General features: G+C 46.2%; 1 protein-coding gene across 1 annotated transcript in view; it reads left to right on the plus strand.

Moving 5' to 3' along the window:
* The window catches only part of LOC129843265 (leucine-rich repeat and fibronectin type-III domain-containing protein 4-like), a gene marked incomplete at its 3' end in the record, with an annotated part of 95,111 nt that overhangs the window by 63,843 nt on the left and 10,206 nt on the right, over window positions 1-21,062 (plus strand). The window contains exons 4-6 of the mRNA XM_055911885.1: window positions 14,077-14,247; window positions 14,789-14,950; window positions 15,881-16,564. Coding sequence (XP_055767860.1) covers window positions 14,077-14,247; window positions 14,789-14,950; window positions 15,881-16,564 — 1,017 coding nt within the window. The remainder of the gene's footprint in view (window positions 1-14,076; window positions 14,248-14,788; window positions 14,951-15,880; window positions 16,565-21,062) is intronic.

Consider the following 21,062-nt stretch of genomic DNA (forward strand, 5'->3'; position numbering starts at 1 on the left):
TGTTCTGGTCAGTGTCCCTGCTTCTGTTCTGGTCAGTGTCCCAGCTTCTGTTCTGGTCAGTGTCCCTGCTTCTGTTCTGGTCAGTGTCCCAGCTTCTGTTCTGGTCAGTGTCCCAGCTTCTGTTCTGGTCAGTGTCTCAGCTTCTGTTCTGGTCAGTGTCCCAGCTTCTGTTCTGGTCAGTGTCCCAGCTTCTGTTCTGGTCAGTGTCCCAGCTTCTGTTCTGGTCAGTGTCCCTGCTTCTGTTCTGGTCAGTGTCCCAGCTTCTGTTCTGGTCAGTGTCTCAGCTTCTGTTCTGGTCAGGGTCCCTGATTCTGTTCTGGTCAGTGTCTCAGCTTCTGTTCTGGTCAGTGTCCCTGCTTCTGTTCTGGTCAGTGTCTCAGCTTCTGTTCTGGTCAGTGTCCCTGCTTCTGTTCTGGTCAGTGTCTCAGCTTCTGTTCTGGTCAGGGTCCCTGCTTCTGTTCTGGTCAGTGTCCCTGCTTCTGTTCTGGTCAGTGTCCCAGCTTCTGTTCTGGTCAGTGTCCCTGCTTCTGTTCTGGTCAGTGTCCCAGCTTTTGTTCTGTCAAATGAATGCATGTGAACTGCTACCAACAATCTCTGTGTTGTGGCTTGTTGAATCTTCATTAGTGTGTTCTGAAGGTCGGGACAATTGCCACAGTCCCAGGACGTGACCAGTCTCCACACGTTAATATCAGTCCCAGGACGTGACCAGTCTCCACACGTTAATATCAGTCCATTGATGTGACCAGTCTCCACATGTTAATATCAGTCCATTGATGTGACCAGTCTCCACATGTTAATATCAGTCCCAGGACGTGACCAGTCTCCACACGTTAATATCAGTCTCAGAACGTGACCAGTCTCCACACGTTAATATCAGTCTCAGAACGTGACCAGTCTCCACACGTTAATATCAGTCCATTGATGTGACCAGTCTCCACACGTTAATATCAGTCTCAGAACGTGACCAGTCTCCACACGTTAATATCAGTCCATTGATGTGACCAGTGTCCACACGTTAATATCAGTCCCAGGACGTGACCAGTCTCCACACGTTAATATCAGTCCATTGATGTGACCAGTCTCCACACGTTAATATCAGTCCATTGATGTGACCAGTCTCCACACGTTAATATCAGTCCCAGGACGTGACCAGTCTCCACACGTTAATATCAGTCCATTGATGTGACCAGTCTCCACACGTTAATATCAGTCTCAGAACGTGACCAGTCTCCACACGTTAATATCAGTCCATTGATGTGACCAGTCTCCACACGTTAATATCAGTCCCAGGACGTGACCAGTCTCCACACGTTAATATCAGTCCATTGATGTGACCAGTCTCCACACGTTAATATCAGTCTCAGAACGTGACCAGTCTCCACACGTTAATATCAGTCCATTGATGTGACCAGTCTCCACACGTTAATATCAGTCCCAGGACGTGACCAGTCTCCACACGTTAATATCAGTCCATTGATGTGACCAGTCTCCACACGTTAATATCAGTCCATTGATGTGACCAGTCTCCACACGTTAATATCAGTCCATTGATGTGACCAGTCTCCACACGTTAATATCAGTCCCAGGACGTGACCAGTCTCCACACGTTAATATCAGTCCATTGATGTGACCAGTCTCCACACGTTAATATCAGTCCCAGGACGTGACCAGTCTCCACACGTTAATATCAGTCCATTGATGTGACCAGTCTCCACACGTTAATATCAGTCTCAGAACGTGACCAGTCTCCACACGTTAATATCAGTCCATTGATGTGACCAGTCTCCACACGTTAATATCAGTCTCAGAATGTGACCAGTCTCCACACGTTAATATCAGTCCATTGATGTGACCAGTCTCCACACGTTAATATCAGTCCCAGGACGTGACCAGTCTCCACACGTTAATATCAGTCCATTGATGTGACCAGTCTCCACACGTTAATATCAGTCCATTGATGTGACCAGTCTCCACATGTTAATATCAGTCCATTGATGTGACCAGTCTCCACACGTTAATATCAGTCCATTGATGTGACCAGTCTCCACACGTTAATATCAGTCTCAGAACGTGACCAGTCTCCACACGTTAATATCAGTCCATTGATGTGACCAGTCTCCACACGTTAATATCAGTCTCAGAACGTGACCAGTCTCCACACGTTAATATCAGTCCATTGATGTGACCAGTCTCCACACGTTAATATCAGTCCCAGGACGTGACCAGTCTCCACACGTTAATATCAGTCTCAGGACGTGACCAGTCTCCACACGTTAATATCAGTCCATTGATGTGACCAGTCTCCACACGTTAATATCAGTCCCAGGACGTGACCAGTCTCCACACGTTAATATCAGTCCATTGATGTGACCAGTCTCCACACGTTAATATCAGTCTCAGAACGTGACCAGTCTCCACACGTTAATATCAGTCCATTGATGTGACCAGTCTCCACACGTTAATATCAGTCTCAGAACGTGACCAGTCTCCACACGTTAATATCAGTCCATTGATGTGACCAGTCTCCACACGTTAATATCAGTCCCAGGACGTGACCAGTCTCCACACGTTAATATCAGTCCATTGATGTGACCAGTCTCCACACGTTAATATCAGTCCATTGATGTGACCAGTCTCCACACGTTAATATCAGTCCATTGATGTGACCAGTCTCCATACGTTAATATCAGTCCATTGATGTGACCAGTCTCCACACGTTAATATCAGTCCCAGGACGTGACCAGTCTCCACACGTTAATATCAGTCCATTGATGTGACCAGTCTCCACACGTTAATATCAGTCCCAGGACGTGACCAGTCTCCACACGTTAATATCAGTCCATTGATGTGACCAGTCTCCACACGTTAATATCAGTCTCAGAACGTGACCAGTCTCCACACGTTAATATCAGTCCATTGATGTGACCAGTCTCCACACGTTAATATCAGTCCATTGATGTGACCAGTCTCCACACGTTAATATCAGTCCATTGATGTGACCAGTCTCCACACGTTAATATCAGTCCATTGATGTGACCAGTCTCCACACGTTAATATCAGTCCCAGGACGTGACCAGTCTCCACACGTTAATATCAGTCCATTGATGTGACCAGTCTCCACACGTTAATATCAGTCCCAGGACGTGACCAGTCTCCACACGTTAATATCAGTCCATTGATGTGACCAGTCTCCACACGTTAATATCAGTCTCAGAACGTGACCAGTCTCCACACGTTAATATCAGTCCATTGATGTGACCAGTCTCCACACGTTAATATCAGTCTCAGAATGTGACCAGTCTCCACACGTTAATATCAGTCCATTGATGTGACCAGTCTCCACACGTTAATATCAGTCCCAGGACGTGACCAGTCTCCACACGTTAATATCAGTCCATTGATGTGACCAGTCTCCACACGTTAATATCAGTCCATTGATGTGACCAGTCTCCACATGTTAATATCAGTCCATTGATGTGACCAGTCTCCACACGTTAATATCAGTCCATTGATGTGACCAGTCTCCACACGTTAATATCAGTCTCAGAACGTGACCAGTCTCCACACGTTAATATCAGTCCATTGATGTGACCAGTCTCCACACGTTAATATCAGTCTCAGAACGTGACCAGTCTCCACACGTTAATATCAGTCCATTGATGTGACCAGTCTCCACATGTTAATATCAGTCCATTGATGTGACCAGTCTCCACACGTTAATATCAGTCCCAGGACGTGACCAGTCTCCACACGTTAATATCAGTCCATTGATGTGACCAGTCTCCACACGTTAATATCAGTCTCAGAACGTGACCAGTCTCCACACGTTAATATCAGTCCATTGATGTGACCAGTCTCCACACGTTAATATCAGTCTCAGAACGTGACCAGTCTCCACACGTTAATATCAGTCCATTGATGTGACCAGTCTCCACACGTTAATATCAGTCCCAGGACGTGACCAGTCTCCACACGTTAATATCAGTCCATTGATGTGACCAGTCTCCACACGTTAATATCAGTCCATTGATGTGACCAGTCTCCACACGTTAATATCAGTCCATTGATGTGACCAGTCTCCATACGTTAATATCAGTCCATTGATGTGACCAGTCTCCACACGTTAATATCAGTCCCAGGACGTGACCAGTCTCCACACGTTAATATCAGTCCATTGATGTGACCAGTCTCCACACGTTAATATCAGTCCCAGGACGTGACCAGTCTCCACACGTTAATATCAGTCCATTGATGTGACCAGTCTCCACACGTTAATATCAGTCTCAGAACGTGACCAGTCTCCACACGTTAATATCAGTCCATTGATGTGACCAGTCTCCACACGTTAATATCAGTCTCAGAATGTGACCAGTCTCCACACGTTAATATCAGTCCATTGATGTGACCAGTCTCCACACGTTAATATCAGTCCCAGGACGTGACCAGTCTCCACACGTTAATATCAGTCCATTGATGTGACCAGTCTCCACACGTTAATATCAGTCCATTGATGTGACCAGTCTCCACATGTTAATATCAGTCCATTGATGTGACCAGTCTCCACACGTTAATATCAGTCCATTGATGTGACCAGTCTCCACACGTTAATATCAGTCCCAGGACGTGACCAGTCTCCACATGTTAATATCAGTCTCAGGACGTGACCAGTCTCCACATGTTAATATCAGTCCATTGATGTGACCAGTCTCCACACGTTAATATCAGTCCATTGATGTGACCAGTCTCCACACGTTAATATCAGTCCCAGGACGTGACCAGTCTCCACACGTTAATATCAGTCTCAGGACGTGACCAGTCTCCACACGTTAATATCAGTCCATTGATGTGACCAGTCTCCACACGTTAATATCAGTCCCAGGACGTGACCAGTCTCCACACGTTAATATCAGTCCATTGATGTGACCAGTCTCCACACGTTAATATCAGTCTCAGGACGTGACCAGTCTCCACACGTTAATATCAGTCCCAGGACGTGACCAGTCTCCACACGTTAATATCAGTCCATTGATGTGACCAGTCTCCACACGTTAATATCAGTCCCAGGACGTGACCAGTCTCCACACGTTAATATCAGTCCATTGATGTGACCAGTCTCCACACGTTAATATCAGTCTCAGAACGTGACAAGTCTCCACACGTTAATATCAGTCCATTGATGTGACCAGTCTCCACACGTTAATATCAGTCTCAGAATGTGACCAGTCTCCACACGTTAATATCAGTCCATTGATGTGACCAGTCTCCACACGTTAATATCAGTCCCAGGACGTGACCAGTCTCCACACGTTAATATCAGTCCATTGATGTGACCAGTCTCCACACGTTAATATCAGTCCTTTAATGTGACCAGTCTCCACATGTTAATATCAGTCCATTGATGTGACCAGTCTCCACACGTTAATATCAGTCCATTGATGTGACCAGTCTCCACACGTTAATATCAGTCCCAGGACGTGACCAGTCTCCACATGTTAATATCAGTCTCAGGACGTGACCAGTCTCCACATGTTAATATCAGTCCATTGATGTGACCAGTCTCCACACGTTAATATCAGTCCATTGATGTGACCAGTCTCCACACGTTAATGTCAGTCCCAGGACGTGACCAGTCTCCACACGTTAATATCAGTCTCAGGACGTGACCAGTCTCCACACGTTAATATCAGTCCATTGATGTGACCAGTCTCCACACGTTAATATCAGTCCCAGGACGTGACCAGTCTCCACACGTTAATATCAGTCCATTGATGTGACCAGTCTCCACACGTTAATATCAGTCTCAGGACGTGACCAGTCTCCACACGTTAATATCAGTCCCAGGACGTGACCAGTCTCCACACGTTAATATCAGTCCATTGATGTGACCAGTCTCCACACGTTAATATCAGTCCCAGGACGTGACCAGTCTCCACACGTTAATATCAGTCCATTGATGTGACCAGTCTCCACACGTTAATATCAGTCTCAGAACGTGACCAGTCTCCACACGTTAATATCAGTCCATTGATGTGACCAGTCTCCACACGTTAATATCAGTCTCAGAACGTGACCAGTCTCCACACGTTAATATCAGTCCATTGATGTGACCAGTCTCCACACGTTAATATCAGTCCCAGGACGTGACCAGTCTCCACACGTTAATATCAGTCCATTGATGTGACCAGTCTCCACACGTTAATATCAGTCCCAGGACGTGACCAGTCTCCACACGTTAATATCAGTCCCAGGACGTGACCAGTCTCCACACGTTAATATCAGTCCCAGGACGTGACCAGTCTCCACAAGTTAATATCAGTCCATTGATGTGACCAGTCTCCACACGTTAATATCAGTCCATTGATGTGACCAGTCTCCACACGTTAATATCAGTCCCAGGACGTGACCAGTCTCCACACGTTAATATCAGTCCATTGATGTGACCAGTCTCCACACGTTAATATCAGTCCATTGATGTGACCAGTCTCCACACGTTAATATCAGTCCCAGGACGTGACCAGTCTCCACACGTTAATATCAGTCCATTGATGTGACCAGTCTCCACACGTTAATATCAGTCCATTGATGTGACCAGTCTCCACACGTTAATATCAGTCCATTGATGTGACCAGTCTCCACACGTTAATATCAGTCCATTGATGTGACCAGTCTCCACATGTTAATATCAGTCCCAGGACGTGACCAGTCTCCACACGTTAATATCAGTCTCAGGACGTGACCAGTCTCCACACGTTAATATCAGTCCATTGATGTGACCAGTCTCCACACGTTAATATCAGTCCCAGGATGTGACCAGTCTCCACACGTTAATATCAGTCCCAGTACGTGACCAGTCTCCACACGTTAATATCAGTCTCAGGACGTGACCAGTCTCCACACGTTAATATCAGTCCATTGATGTGACCAGTCTCCACACGTTAATATCAGTCCCAGGACGTGACCAGTCTCCACACGTTAATATCAGTCCATTGATGTGACCATTCCCACACGTTAATATCAGTCCCAGGACGTGACCAGTCTCCACACGTTAATATCAGTCTCAGGACGTGACCAGTCTCCACACGTTAATATCAGTCCATTGATGTGACCAGTCTCCACACGTTAATATCAGTCCCAGGACGTGACCAGTCTCCACACGTTAATATCAGTCCATTGATGTGACCAGTCTCCACACGTTAATATCAGTCTCAGGACGTGACCAGTCTCCACACGTTAATATCAGTTCCAGGACGTGACCAGTCTCCACACGTTAATATCAGTCCATTGATGTGACCAGTCTCCACACGTTAATATCAGTCTCAGAACGTGACCAGTCTCCACACGTTAATATCAGTCCATTGATGTGACCAGTCTCCACACGTTAATATCAGTCCCAGGACGTGACCAGTCTCCACACGTTAATATCAGTCCATTGATGTGACCAGTCTCCACACGTTAATATCAGTCTCAGAACGTGACCAGTCTCCACACGTTAATATCAGTCCATTGATGTGACCAGTCTCCACACGTTAATATCAGTCTCAGAACGTGACCAGTCTCCACACGTTAATATCAGTCCATTGATGTGACCAGTCTCCACACGTTAATATCAGTCTCAGAACGTGACCAGTCTCCACACGTTAATATCAGTCCATTGATGTGACCAGTCTCCACACGTTAATATCAGTCCCAGGACGTGACCAGTCTCCACACGTTAATATCAGTCCATTGATGTGACCAGTCTCCACACGTTAATATCAGTCCCAGGACGTGACCAGTCTCCACACGTTAATATCAGTCCATTGATGTGACCAGTCTCCACACGTTAATATCAGTCCATTGATGTGACCAGTCTCCACACGTTAATATCAGTCCCAGGACGTGACCAGTCTCCACACGTTAATATCAGTCCATTGATGTGACCAGTCTCCACACGTTAATATCAGTCCCAGGACGTGACCAGTCTCCACACGTTAATATCAGTCCATTGATGTGACCAGTCTCCACACGTTAATATCAGTCCCAGGACGTGACCAGTCTCCACACGTTAATATCAGTCTCAGGACGTGACCAGTCTCCACACGTTAATATCAGTCCATTGATGTGACCAGTCTCCACACGTTAATATCAGTCCCAGGACGTGACCAGTCTCCACACGTTAATATCAGTCCATTGATGTGACCAGTCTCCACACGTTAATATCAGTCCATTGATGTGACCAGTCTCCACACGTTAATATCAGTCCATTGATGTGACCAGTCTCCACACGTTAATATCAGTCCATTGATGTGACCAGTCTCCACATGTTAATATCAGTCCCAGGACGTGACCAGTCTCCACACGTTAATATCAGTCTCAGGACGTGACCAGTCTCCACACGTTAATATCAGTCCATTGATGTGACCAGTCTCCACACGTTAATATCAGTCCCAGGATGTGACCAGTCTCCACACGTTAATATCAGTCCCAGTACGTGACCAGTCTCCACACGTTAATATCAGTCTCAGGACGTGACCAGTCTCCACACGTTAATATCAGTCCATTGATGTGACCAGTCTCCACACGTTAATATCAGTCCCAGGACGTGACCAGTCTCCACACGTTAATATCAGTCCATTGATGTGACCATTCCCACACGTTAATATCAGTCCCAGGACGTGACCAGTCTCCACACGTTAATATCAGTCTCAGGACGTGACCAGTCTCCACACGTTAATATCAGTCCATTGATGTGACCAGTCTCCACACGTTAATATCAGTCCGAGGACGTGACCAGTCTCCACACGTTAATATCAGTCCATTGATGTGACCAGTCTCCACACGTTAATATCAGTCTCAGGACGTGACCAGTCTCCACACGTTAATATCAGTTCCAGGACGTGACCAGTCTCCACACGTTAATATCAGTCCATTGATGTGACCAGTCTCCACACGTTAATATCAGTCTCAGAACGTGACCAGTCTCCACACGTTAATATCAGTCCATTGATGTGACCAGTCTCCACACGTTAATATCAGTCCCAGGACGTGACCAGTCTCCACACGTTAATATCAGTCCATTGATGTGACCAGTCTCCACACGTTAATATCAGTCTCAGAACGTGACCAGTCTCCACACGTTAATATCAGTCCATTGATGTGACCAGTCTCCACACGTTAATATCAGTCTCAGAACGTGACCAGTCTCCACACGTTAATATCAGTCCATTGATGTGACCAGTCTCCACACGTTAATATCAGTCTCAGAACGTGACCAGTCTCCACACGTTAATATCAGTCCATTGATGTGACCAGTCTCCACACGTTAATATCAGTCCCAGGACGTGACCAGTCTCCACACGTTAATATCAGTCCATTGATGTGACCAGTCTCCACACGTTAATATCAGTCCCAGGACGTGACCAGTCTCCACACGTTAATATCAGTCCATTGATGTGACCAGTCTCCACACGTTAATATCAGTCCATTGATGTGACCAGCCTCCACATGTTAATATCAGTCCATTGATGTGACCAGTCTCCACACGTTAATATCAGTCCATTGATGTGACCAGTCTCCACACGTTAATATCAGTCCATTGATGTGACCAGTCTCCACACGTTAATATCAGTCTCAGAACGTGACCAGTCTCCACACGTTAATATCAGTCCATTGATGTGACCAGTCTCCACACGTTAATATCAGTCCCAGGACGTGACCAGTCTCCACACGTTAATATCAGTCCATTAATGTGACCAGTCTCCACACGTTAATATCAGTCCATTGATGTGACCAGCCTCCACATGTTAATATCAGTCCATTGATGTGACCAGTCTCCACACGTTAATATCAGTCCATTGATGTGACCAGTCTCCACACGTTAATATCAGTCCCAGGACGTGACCAGTCTCCACACGTTAATATCAGTCCATTGATGTGACCAGTCTCCACACGTTAATGTCAGTCCATTGATGTGACCAGTCTCCACACGTTAATATCAGTCCATTGATGTGACCAGTCTCCACATGTTAATATCAGTCCCAGGACGTGACCAGTCTCCACACGTCAATATCAGTCTCAGGACGTGACCAGTCTCCACACGTTAATATCAGTCCATTGATGTGACCAGTCTCCACACGTTAATATCAGTCCCAGGATGTGACCAGTCTCCACACGTTAATATCAGTCCCAGGACGTGACCAGTCTCCACACGTTAATATCAGTCTCAGGACGTGACCAGTCTCCACACGTTAATATCAGTCCATTGATGTGACCAGTCTCCACACGTTAATATCAGTCCCAGGACGTGAGCAGTCTCCACACGTTAATATCAGTCCATTGATGTGACCAGTCTCCACACGTTAATATCAGTCCCAGGACGTGACCAGTCTCCACACGTTAATATCAGTCTCAGGACGTGACCAGTCTCCACACGTTAATATCAGTCCATTGATGTGACCAGTCTCCACACGTTAATATCAGTCCCAGGACGTGACCAGTCTCCACACGTTAATATCAGTCCATTGATGTGACCAGTCTCCACACGTTAATATCAGTCTCAGGACGTGACCAGTCTCCACACGTTAATATCAGTCCCAGGACGTGACCAGTCTCCACACGTTAATATCAGTCCATTGATGTGACCAGTCTCCACACATTAATATCAGTCTCAGAACGTGACCAGTCTCCACACGTTAATATCAGTCCATTGATGTGACCAGTCTCCACACGTTAATATCAGTCCCAGGACGTGACCAGTCTCCACACGTTAATATCAGTCCTATGATGTGACCAGTCTCCACACGTTAATATCAGTCCCAGGACGTGACCAGTCTCCACACGTTAATATCAGTCCATTGATGTGCCCAGTCTCCACACGTTAATATCAGTCTCAGAACGTGACCAGTCTCCACACGTTAATATCAGTCCATTGATGTGACCAGTCTCCACACGTTAATATCAGTCTCAGAACGTGACCAGTCTCCACACGTTAATATCAGTCCATTGATGTGACCAGTCTCCACACGTTAATATCAGTCTCAGAACGTGACCAGTCTCCACACGTTAATATCAGTCCATTGATGTGACCAGTCTCCACACGTTAATATCAGTCCCAGGACGTGACCAGTCTCCACACGTTAATATCAGTCCATTGATGTGACCAGTCTCCACACGTTAATATCAGTCCATTGATGTGACCAGTCTCCACACGTTAATATCAGTCCATTGATGTGACCAGTCTCCACACGTTAATATCAGTCCATTGATGTGACCAGTCTCCACACGTTAATATCAGTCCCAGGACGTGACCAGTCTCCACACGTTAATATCAGTCCATTGATGTGACCAGTCTCCACACGTTAATATCAGTCCCAGGACGTGACCAGTCTCCACACGTTAATATCAGTCCATTGATGTGACCAGTCTCCACACGTTAATATCAGTCTCAGAACGTGACCAGTCTCCACACGTTAATATCAGTCCATTGATGTGACCAGTCTCCACACGTTAATATCAGTCTCAGAACGTGACCAGTCTCCACACGTTAATATCAGTCCATTGATGTGACCAGTCTCCACACGTTAATATCAGTCCCAGGACGTGACCAGTCTCCACACGTTAATATCAGTCCATTGATGTGACCAGTCTCCACACGTTAATATCAGTCCCAGGACGTGACCAGTCTCCACACGTTAATATCAGTCCCAGGACGTGACCAGTCTCCACACGTTAATATCAGTCCCAGGACGTGACCAGTCTCCACAAGTTAATATCAGTCCATTGATGTGACCAGTCTCCACACGTTAATATCAGTCCATTGATGTGACCAGTCTCCACACGTTAATATCAGTCCATTGATGTGACCAGTCTCCACACGTTAATATCAGTCCATTGATGTGACCAGTCTCCACACGTTAATATCAGTCTCAGGACGTGACCATTCTCCACACGTTAATATCAGTCTCAGGACGTGACCAGTCTCCACACGTTAATATCAGTCCATTGATGTGACCAGTCTCCACACGTTAATATCAGTCCCAGGACGTGACCAGTCTCCACACGTTAATATCAGTCCATTGATGTGACCAGTCTCCACACGTTAATATCAGTCCCAGGACGTGACCAGTCTCCACACGTTAATATCAGTCTCAGGACGTGACCAGTCTCCACACGTTAATATCAGTCCATTGATGTGACCAGTCTCCACACGTTAATATCAGTCCCAGGACGTGACCAGTCTCCACATGTTAATATCAGTCCATTGATGTGACCAGTCTCCACACGTTAATATCAGTCCATTGATGTGACCAGTCTCCACACGTTAATATCAGTCTCAGAACGTGACCAGTCTCCACACGTTAATATCAGTCCCAGGACGTGACCAGTCTCCACACGTTAAATCTCACAGTTAAAATTCACTACTTTCATTCGTCTTCTTCCTCTGCACTCATATTTAGCCTTATCGTGTTATTTTCCGTAAAACCAGGACTACAAGTAGAAAACAACATAACTGTTCCATTCATTAAAACAAGGTCAGCAGAACATAAACCTGATAAAAAAAAATGAATTTCTAAGAATGCTTTTACTACAGAAATGGTTTGCTCAGTGGAAAATCAATATTCGACTCGTCAGTGACCACTGTGTGGAGTTTGGAGTTAATGACAGCAAATACGCGAGTTTATTACACTATTATAGATACTATGTCCTGGGATTTCCTATAATCGTCTATGTAAACATAAACTCTTATCCTTTTAACGACTCCTGCGTGGCTTGTGAGGCCATAGAGCAGAACATGTGCGTGTTTCATGAAAGTCTCAGCTTTCCATAGACGGGTCTAGCTCGGTGTCCCGTTAATCACACAGACTAATGGCTGATATCAGTGGATACTGAAGAAATAGATAAATCCAATGCTGGCCACAACCCAGCAGTCTGTAGCTCAAACTAGAGGTCTTCACTGGTGCAGAAAGTTGGAACCGTTCCCAAATGGATCCATGGCATTCCCACAAGACCAGATACGCATGGAAAAATATATATATATTAAATGCAGAGCCGTTCCTGAAATGGACCCGAGGACAGTCAGACCCGCTTTGAAAAGTCCGGTAGAAAAACAAACCCAAACAGAGCCGTGCTGGTTCCGATCCGAGAGACCCGTTTGGATCCGAGAGTAGAAAGACAGAGAGAGAAACCTCCAACTGGGCTCTGCCATAAATAAATGAGAGATAAATTATCCATAGTTACGTGTTGTTAAAAACTGCCTTTAACAAAATTACACAATTATACGTTGTTTCGATGTGAAGCATATTCAAAACTTCATCGCCTATTTTATTTATTGGATTTTACCTTTGGTTTATATTTTCAGAAAACAATAATTATCCAGCTCACGCTTGAGCTGTCGGAGAGCTGAGCAATAAATGTACAAGGGAATTGCATGTATAGGCCTATAGGCTTAGGGGTCCACTGCATGATATTAATATAATAATATGCATATCCTATATGTAAATAAAGGATAAAACAGGAAGAGAAGCTGAGGACTATCCCCAGAGAGAGAGATATCCCGGCGTCATGTTCCCGCCATCATGTTCCCGGCGTCATGTTCCCGGCGTCATGTTCCCGGCGTCATGTTCCCGGCGTCATGTTCCCGACACCACTCTGGTCCAAGGTTGGATCTCTGAATTTCCAGGTCTCTTGCACCTGTGAAGACCTCTAGCACAAATGCGCCGGCGTCACGTTGGTAATGTAGGAGTGAAACCGCCACCATGACCTGGTGACTCTACGTAGCCTTTATGTAGTGATATGTAGTGCTTATGAACAACATACGAATGGTATTAAGGCTTTTATAGACCATTCACAGGGTTCCATGAGAGTCTATCCAGAACACGGCCAGTCTCCACACCCTGAACTTGGATCATAACCTGATAGACCACATCACTATGTAGTGCTTATGATGTGTTATAACCCCTACATGTCCTCCCCAGGGTCCCATGGGAGTCGATCCAGAACATGGCTAGTCTCCACACCCTGAACTTGGATCATAACCTGACAGTCCACATTGCTATGTAGTGCTTATGATGTGTTATAACCCCTACACGTCCACCCCAGGGTCCCATGGGAGTCGATCCAGAACATGGCCAGTCTCCACACCCTGAACTTGGATCATAACCTGATAGACCACATCGCAGAGGGATCCTTTGGAGAACTGTACAAGCTGGCTCGCCTGGATATGACCTCCAATAGGCTGAGGACCCTGCCACCTGATCCCCTGTTTGCAAGGTAAGATACAACTATTATAATGTATACCGTAAACACCCAGCTAGCCTGTCTTACAAGTTAGAGAGGTGGGTCTGTAATTAGAGAGCTGTACAAGCTGGCTCGCCTGGATGTGAGGCTCTGCACCCTATGTTAGCTAGGTAGATACCGTAGCTCTAAGATGGAGGTCAGAGGTCAGAGAGCTGTTCAAGCTGGCTCGCCCAGACATGACCTCCAACAGTCTGAGGACCCTGACCCCCTGTTTGCCAGGTAGGTAACAGGAAGTTTGCTGTTTCAAGTCCCGTGCCAGGTTATTGAAAAACTGTCTATTGGGGCAGAATATAAACTCCTGTTCTAACCAAATTCATTATCAATAAAGTATAATTTTCATACATGCCATTAAGCAGACGCTTTTATGCAAATCTCTTTCATCCAAAGTGACTTACAGTAGTAAGTAAGTGCGTTCGTTCTTGCACCGGTGGCTCCGACGGGAATCAACACGCCACCAATGTAGCCACACAGAATATCTACTCATTGTGTTCTCTCTCTCTCTGGCCTCTCCCAGGTCTCAGACGGGAGCCATCAGTCCCACTCCCTACAACAGCGTCATCAGTCTGAACTTCGGAGGGAATCCGCTACACTGTAACTGTGAGTTGCTATGGTTACGGCGGCTGGTCCGAGAGGACGACATGGAGACATGCGCCACGCCCCCTCAGCTAGCCGGCAGGTAACCACGACAATAATTATATGAATGATCGCTTTACTCTTATACCACGACATTGTTGAATAATAATAAAAGCATACTTGGATTCAACAGTGGTAGGTAGAATAGTCTGATTCAACGGTGGTAGGTAGAATAGTCTGATTCAACGGTGGTAGGTAGGATACTCTGATTCAACAGTGGTAGGTAGGATACTCTGATTCAACCGTGGTAGGTAGTTTACTCTGATTCAACAGTGGTAGGTAGTTTACTCTGATTCATCGGTGGCAGGTAGGATACTCTGATTCAACCGTGGTAGGTAGTTTACTCTGATTCAACAGTGGTAGGTAGCATACTCTGATTCAACAGTGGTAGGTAGGATACTCTGATTCAACCGTGGTAGGTAGGACACTCTGATTCAACAGTGGTAGGTAGTTTACTCTGATTCAACAGTGGTAGGTAGTTTACTCTGATTCAACAGCGGTAGGTAGGATACTCTGATTCAACAGTGGTAGGTAGGATACTCTGATTCAACAGTGGTAGGTATAGTACTCTGATTCAACAGTGGTAGGTAGGATACTCTGATTCAACAGTGGTAGGTAGAATACTCTGATTCATCGGTGGCAGGTAGAATACTCTGATTCATCGGTGGCAGGTAGAATACTCTGATTCATCGGTGGCAGGTAGAATATGCGGATATTGAGGCCGGTAACCCTTCGGCTGCAGGATGCCTCCCTGCAGATTTCCCCACAGGCAGCAACCATCCGGTCATCAGCCCACCTCTCTAACCTTGAGGTTAATGCCGTCCACTTATTTGAGATGAGTCTGAGAAATGGTCTTTACTTGTGATAAACATCTTGTGTTTCTTATTGCTCCCATTGAAAAGATACTTGTTCAGCACTGCCCTCGTACATTGTCTTGCTTTTACCTCTCTCTCTCTTCATCTTACCTGTCCAGGTATTTCTGGTCCATCCCTGAGGACGAGTTCACCTGTGAACCGCCCCTCATCACCAGACACAGCCACAAGCTCTGGGTCCTGGAAGGTCAAAGGGCAACCTTGAAATGCAGAGCCATCGGCGACCCCGAACCCGTCATCCATTTCGTCTCACCCGGCGATCGGATTGTGGCGAATTCCAGCCGCACGACATCGTACCGAAACGGAACATTGGATCTCTTAGTTACGGTTGCTAGGGACGACGGAGCGTACACGTGCATAGCGATAAACGCAGCGGGGGAGGCTACCGCGACGGTGGATCTAAAGATCGTTCCATTGCCACATCGGAATGGGAATGTGAACGTTCCGGGGAATGTGACGGTTACCGGGAACACTGGGAATTCTAATGGGAATATTCCGGGTTCTTCAGACATCACCACCGGGAAAAGTGGGAATACCGGAGTTAATGGTGGAAATGGAGGGAATGTGAAAGAAACGGAGGAGAGGAGAGGAGAGGAGGGAGAGGGGGATGAGGAGGAGGACGGGGGGACTAGGATGGAGGAAGGAGAGAGGATTGTAGGGATACAAGGAGTCACTTCAACCTCAGCCCAGGTGAGATGGGACCTGGGCCGATCGGCTGGAGTTTACCTGGTGTGGATGTTTCAGATACAGTACAACTGTACATCCGACGAGGCGCTGGTGTACAGGTGAGTCTATGATTATACCGGAGTTCACCCCACACACACCTGACCTCTATACACCTCATTTACCTACCCCTCACCTGTACAACTGACGAGACACTGGTGTACAGGTGAGTCTATAATTATACCGGAGTTCACCCCACACACACCTGACCTCTATACACCTCATTTACCTACCCCTCACCTGTACAACTGACGAGACACTGGTGTACAGGTGAGTCTATAATTATACCGGAGTTCACCCCACACACACCTGACCTCTATACACCTCATTTACCTACCCCTCACCTGTACAGCAGACGAGACGCTGGTGTACAGGTGAGTCTATAATTATACCGGAGTTCACCCCACACACACCTGACCTCTATACACCTCATTTACCTACCCCTCACCTGTACAGCAGACGAGACGCTGGTGTACAGGTGAGTCTATATTTATACTGGAGTTCACCCCACACACACCTGCCATACACCTCACCTCACTAACCTCTATACAACCATACATCTGACATCACTAACCTCTGACCTCTATACAACCATACACCTGACCTCACTAACTTCTATACAACCATACACCTGACCTCACTAACTTCTATACAACCATACACCTGACATCACTAACCTCTGACCTCTATACAACCATACACCTGACATCACTAACCTCTGACCTCTATACAACCATACACCTGACATCACTAACCTCTGACCTCTATAGAACCATACACCTGACATCACTAACCTCTGACCTCTATACAACCATACATCTGACATCACTAACCTCTGACCTCTATACAACCATACACCTGACATCACTATCCTCTGACCTCTATACAACCTAACACCTGACATCACTAACCTCTGACCTCTATACAACCATACACCTGACATCACTAACCTCTATACAACCATACACCTGACATCACTAACCTCTGACCTCTATACAACCATACACCTGACATCACTATCCTCTGACCTCCATAGAACCATACACCTTACATCACTAACCTCTATACAACCATACACCTGACATCACTATCCTCTGACCTCTATACAACCATACACCTGACATCACTAACCTCTATACAACCATACACCTGACATCACTAACCTCTATACAACCATACACCTGACATCACTAACCTCTGACCTCTATACAACCATACACCTGACATCACTATCCTCTGACCTCTATACAACCATACATCTGACATCACTATCCTCTGACCTCTATACAACCATACACCTGACATCACTAACCTCTATACAACCATACACCTGACATCACTAACCTCTATACAACCATACACCTGACATCACTATCCTCTGACCTCTATACAACCATACACCTGACATCACTATCCTCTGACCTCTATACAACCATACACCTGACATCACTAACCTCTGACCTCTATACAACCATACACCTGACATCACTATCCTCTGACCTCTATACAACCATACACCTGACACACCTGACCTATGACCTCTATACAACCATACACCTGACACACCTGACCTATGACCTCTATACAACCATACACCTGACACACCTGACCTATGACCTCTATACAACCATACACCTGACACACCTGACCTATGACCTCTATACTACACCTGACATTATGAGAACGTCGAATGTGGGATACAGGCACAGAGAGAAAAGAGGCTGGAGTGGAGAGAATAAGGAAGGAAGAGATTTTGGAAGAGAGTTTGACAGGGAGACCCTCAAGGGACTATGGGTAATGGAGTCTGAAGGATGGGTTTAAACTACAGAGTCAATACATATTATGTTACAACCTATCAGAGAGACAGATACACTTGGGAGATAGAGGGAGGGAGGGAGAATAGAGAGAGAGAGAGAGAGAGAGAGAGAGAGAGAGAGAGAGAGAGAGAGAGAGAGAGAGAGAGAGAGAGATACACCTGGGAGATAGAGGGAGGGAGGGAGAATAGTGAGATAGAAAGAGAGAGAGAGAAAGGGAGGGGGATGGAGGTCAGGTGGGAAGAGAGATGAGAGATAGAGGAGGGAATAGAGAGAGAATGAACAATGGTATAGACATGAGAGGAAGTAACTGCCATGTTTTCTCTTACCTTTCTCTCTCCCTCTCTCTCACTCACTCACTCACTCACTCACTCACTCACTCACTCACTCACTCACTCACTCACCCACTCACCCACTCTCTCACTCACTCACTCACTCACTCACTCACTCACTCACTCACTCACTCTCTTTCTCTCTCTCTCTCTCTCTCTCTCACTCTCTCTCTCTCTCTCTCTCTCTCCTATCCTCTGTTTCTCCTGCCCTCTATCATTTATGGAGTCAGGCATTGCAGTCAGAGAATGAAATAATATAATGAACAGAGAAATAAAGGGGGGTGAAGACAGTGATGAGGAGATGAAGAGACTCTTGGAAGGTGATATCTAAACTCAGCAAAAAAAGAAATGTTCTCTCACTGTCAACTTATTTTCAGCAAACTTAACATGTGTAAATATGTGTATGAACATAACAAGATTCAACAACTGAGACATAAACTGAACAAGTTCCACAGACATGTGACTAACAGAAATGGAATAATGTGTCCCTGAACAAAGGAGGGGTCAAAATCAAAAGTAACAGCCAGTATCTGGTGTGGCCACCAGCTGCATTAAGTACTACAGTGCATCTCATCCTCATGGACTGCACCAGATTTGCCAGTTTTTGCTGTGAGATGTTACCCCACTCTTCCACCAAGGCACCTGCAAGTTCCCAGACATTTCTGGGGGGAATGTCTCTAGCCCTCACCCTCCGATCCAACAGGTCCCAGACGTGCTCAATGGGATTGAGATCCGGGCTCTTCACTGGCCATGGCAGAACACTGACATTCCTGTCTTGCAGGAAATCACTCACAGAACGAGCAGTATGGCTAGTATCATTGTCATGCTGGAGGGTCATGTCAGGATGAGCCTGCAGGAAGGGTACCACATGAGGGAGGAGGATGTCTTCCCTGTAACGCACAGCGTTGAGATTGCCTGCAATGACAACAAGCTCAGTCCGATGATGCTGTGACACACCACCCCAGACCATGACGGACCCTCCACCTCCAAAATCGAACCCGCTCCAGAGTACAGGCCTCGGTGTAACGCTCATTCCTTCAACGATAAACGTGAATCCGACCATCACCCCTGGTGAGACAAAACCTTGACTCGTCAGTGAAGAGCACTTTTTGCCAGTCCTGTCTGGTTCAGCGACGGTGGGTTTGTGCCCATAGGCGACATTGTTGCCTGTGATGTCTGGTGAGGACCTGCCTTACAACAGGCCTACAAGCCCTCAGTCCAGCATCTCTCAGCCTATTGCGAACAGTCTGAGCACTGATGGAGTGATTGTGCATTCCTGGTGTAACTCGGGCAGTTGTTGCCATCCTGTACCTGTCCCGCAGGTTTGATGTTCAGATGTACCGATCCTGTGCAGGTGTTGTTACATGTGGTCTGCCACTGCGAGGACAATCAGCTGTCCGTCCTGTCTCCCTGTAGCGCTGTCTTAGGCGTCTCACAGTACAGACATTGCAATTTATTGCCCTGGCCACATCTGCAGTCCTCATGCCTCCTTGCAGCATGCTTAAGGCACGTGCACACAGATGAGCAGGGACCCAGGACATCTTTCTTTTGGTGTTTTTCAGAGTCAGTAGAAATGCCTCTTTAATGTCCTAAGTTTTCATAACTGTGACCTTAATTGCCTACCGTCTGTAACCTGTTAGTGTCTTAACGACCGTTCCACAGATGCATGTTCATTAATTGTTTATGGTTCATTGAACAAGCATGGGAAACAGTGTTTAAACCCTTTACAATGAAGATATGTGAAGTTATTTGGATTTTTACGAATTATCTTTGAAAGACAGAGTCCTGAAAAGGGTACGTTTCTCTTTTTGCTGAGTTTAGAATCTAAATGGCTTATTCGCCTGTCCCCATAGGAGAACCCTGAAGAACCCTTTTTGCTTCAAGGTAGAAAGCCTTTCTACGGAGGGTTCTACATGGAACCCAAAAGGGGTCTACCTGGACCAAAAAAGTTTTTTTTCCTGGAACCAAAAAGGTTCTCCTACGGGGACAGCCGAAGAACCCTTTTGAAACCCTTTTTTCTAAGAGTGTCCTCTTCTTCTTTCCTTTAACCTCCTTCCTTTTGAACTCTCCTTTTCTTTATTTCTCTAGGGTTCTAATAATTACCCGTCTCTGTGTTACCAGCCTGGATCTAAATATTCCTGGTCGAATATCTCATTCCAAAATCATGGGCATTAATATGTAGTTGGTTCCCCCCCCATTTGCTGCTATAACAGCCTCCACTCTTCTGGGGAAGGCTTTCTACTAGATGTTGGAACATTGTTGCGGGGACTTTCTTCCATTCAGCCACAAGAGCATTAGTGAGGTCGGGCACTGATGTTGGGAGATTTGGCCTGGCTCGCAATCGGCCGTCCAATTCATCCCAAAGGTGTTCGATGGGGTTGAGGTCAGGGCTCTGTGCAGGCCAGTCAAGTTCT

This window comes from Salvelinus fontinalis, unplaced genomic scaffold (assembly GCF_029448725.1).
Source record: "Salvelinus fontinalis isolate EN_2023a unplaced genomic scaffold, ASM2944872v1 scaffold_0102, whole genome shotgun sequence".
Classification (NCBI taxonomy): Eukaryota; Metazoa; Chordata; class Actinopteri; order Salmoniformes; family Salmonidae; genus Salvelinus; species Salvelinus fontinalis.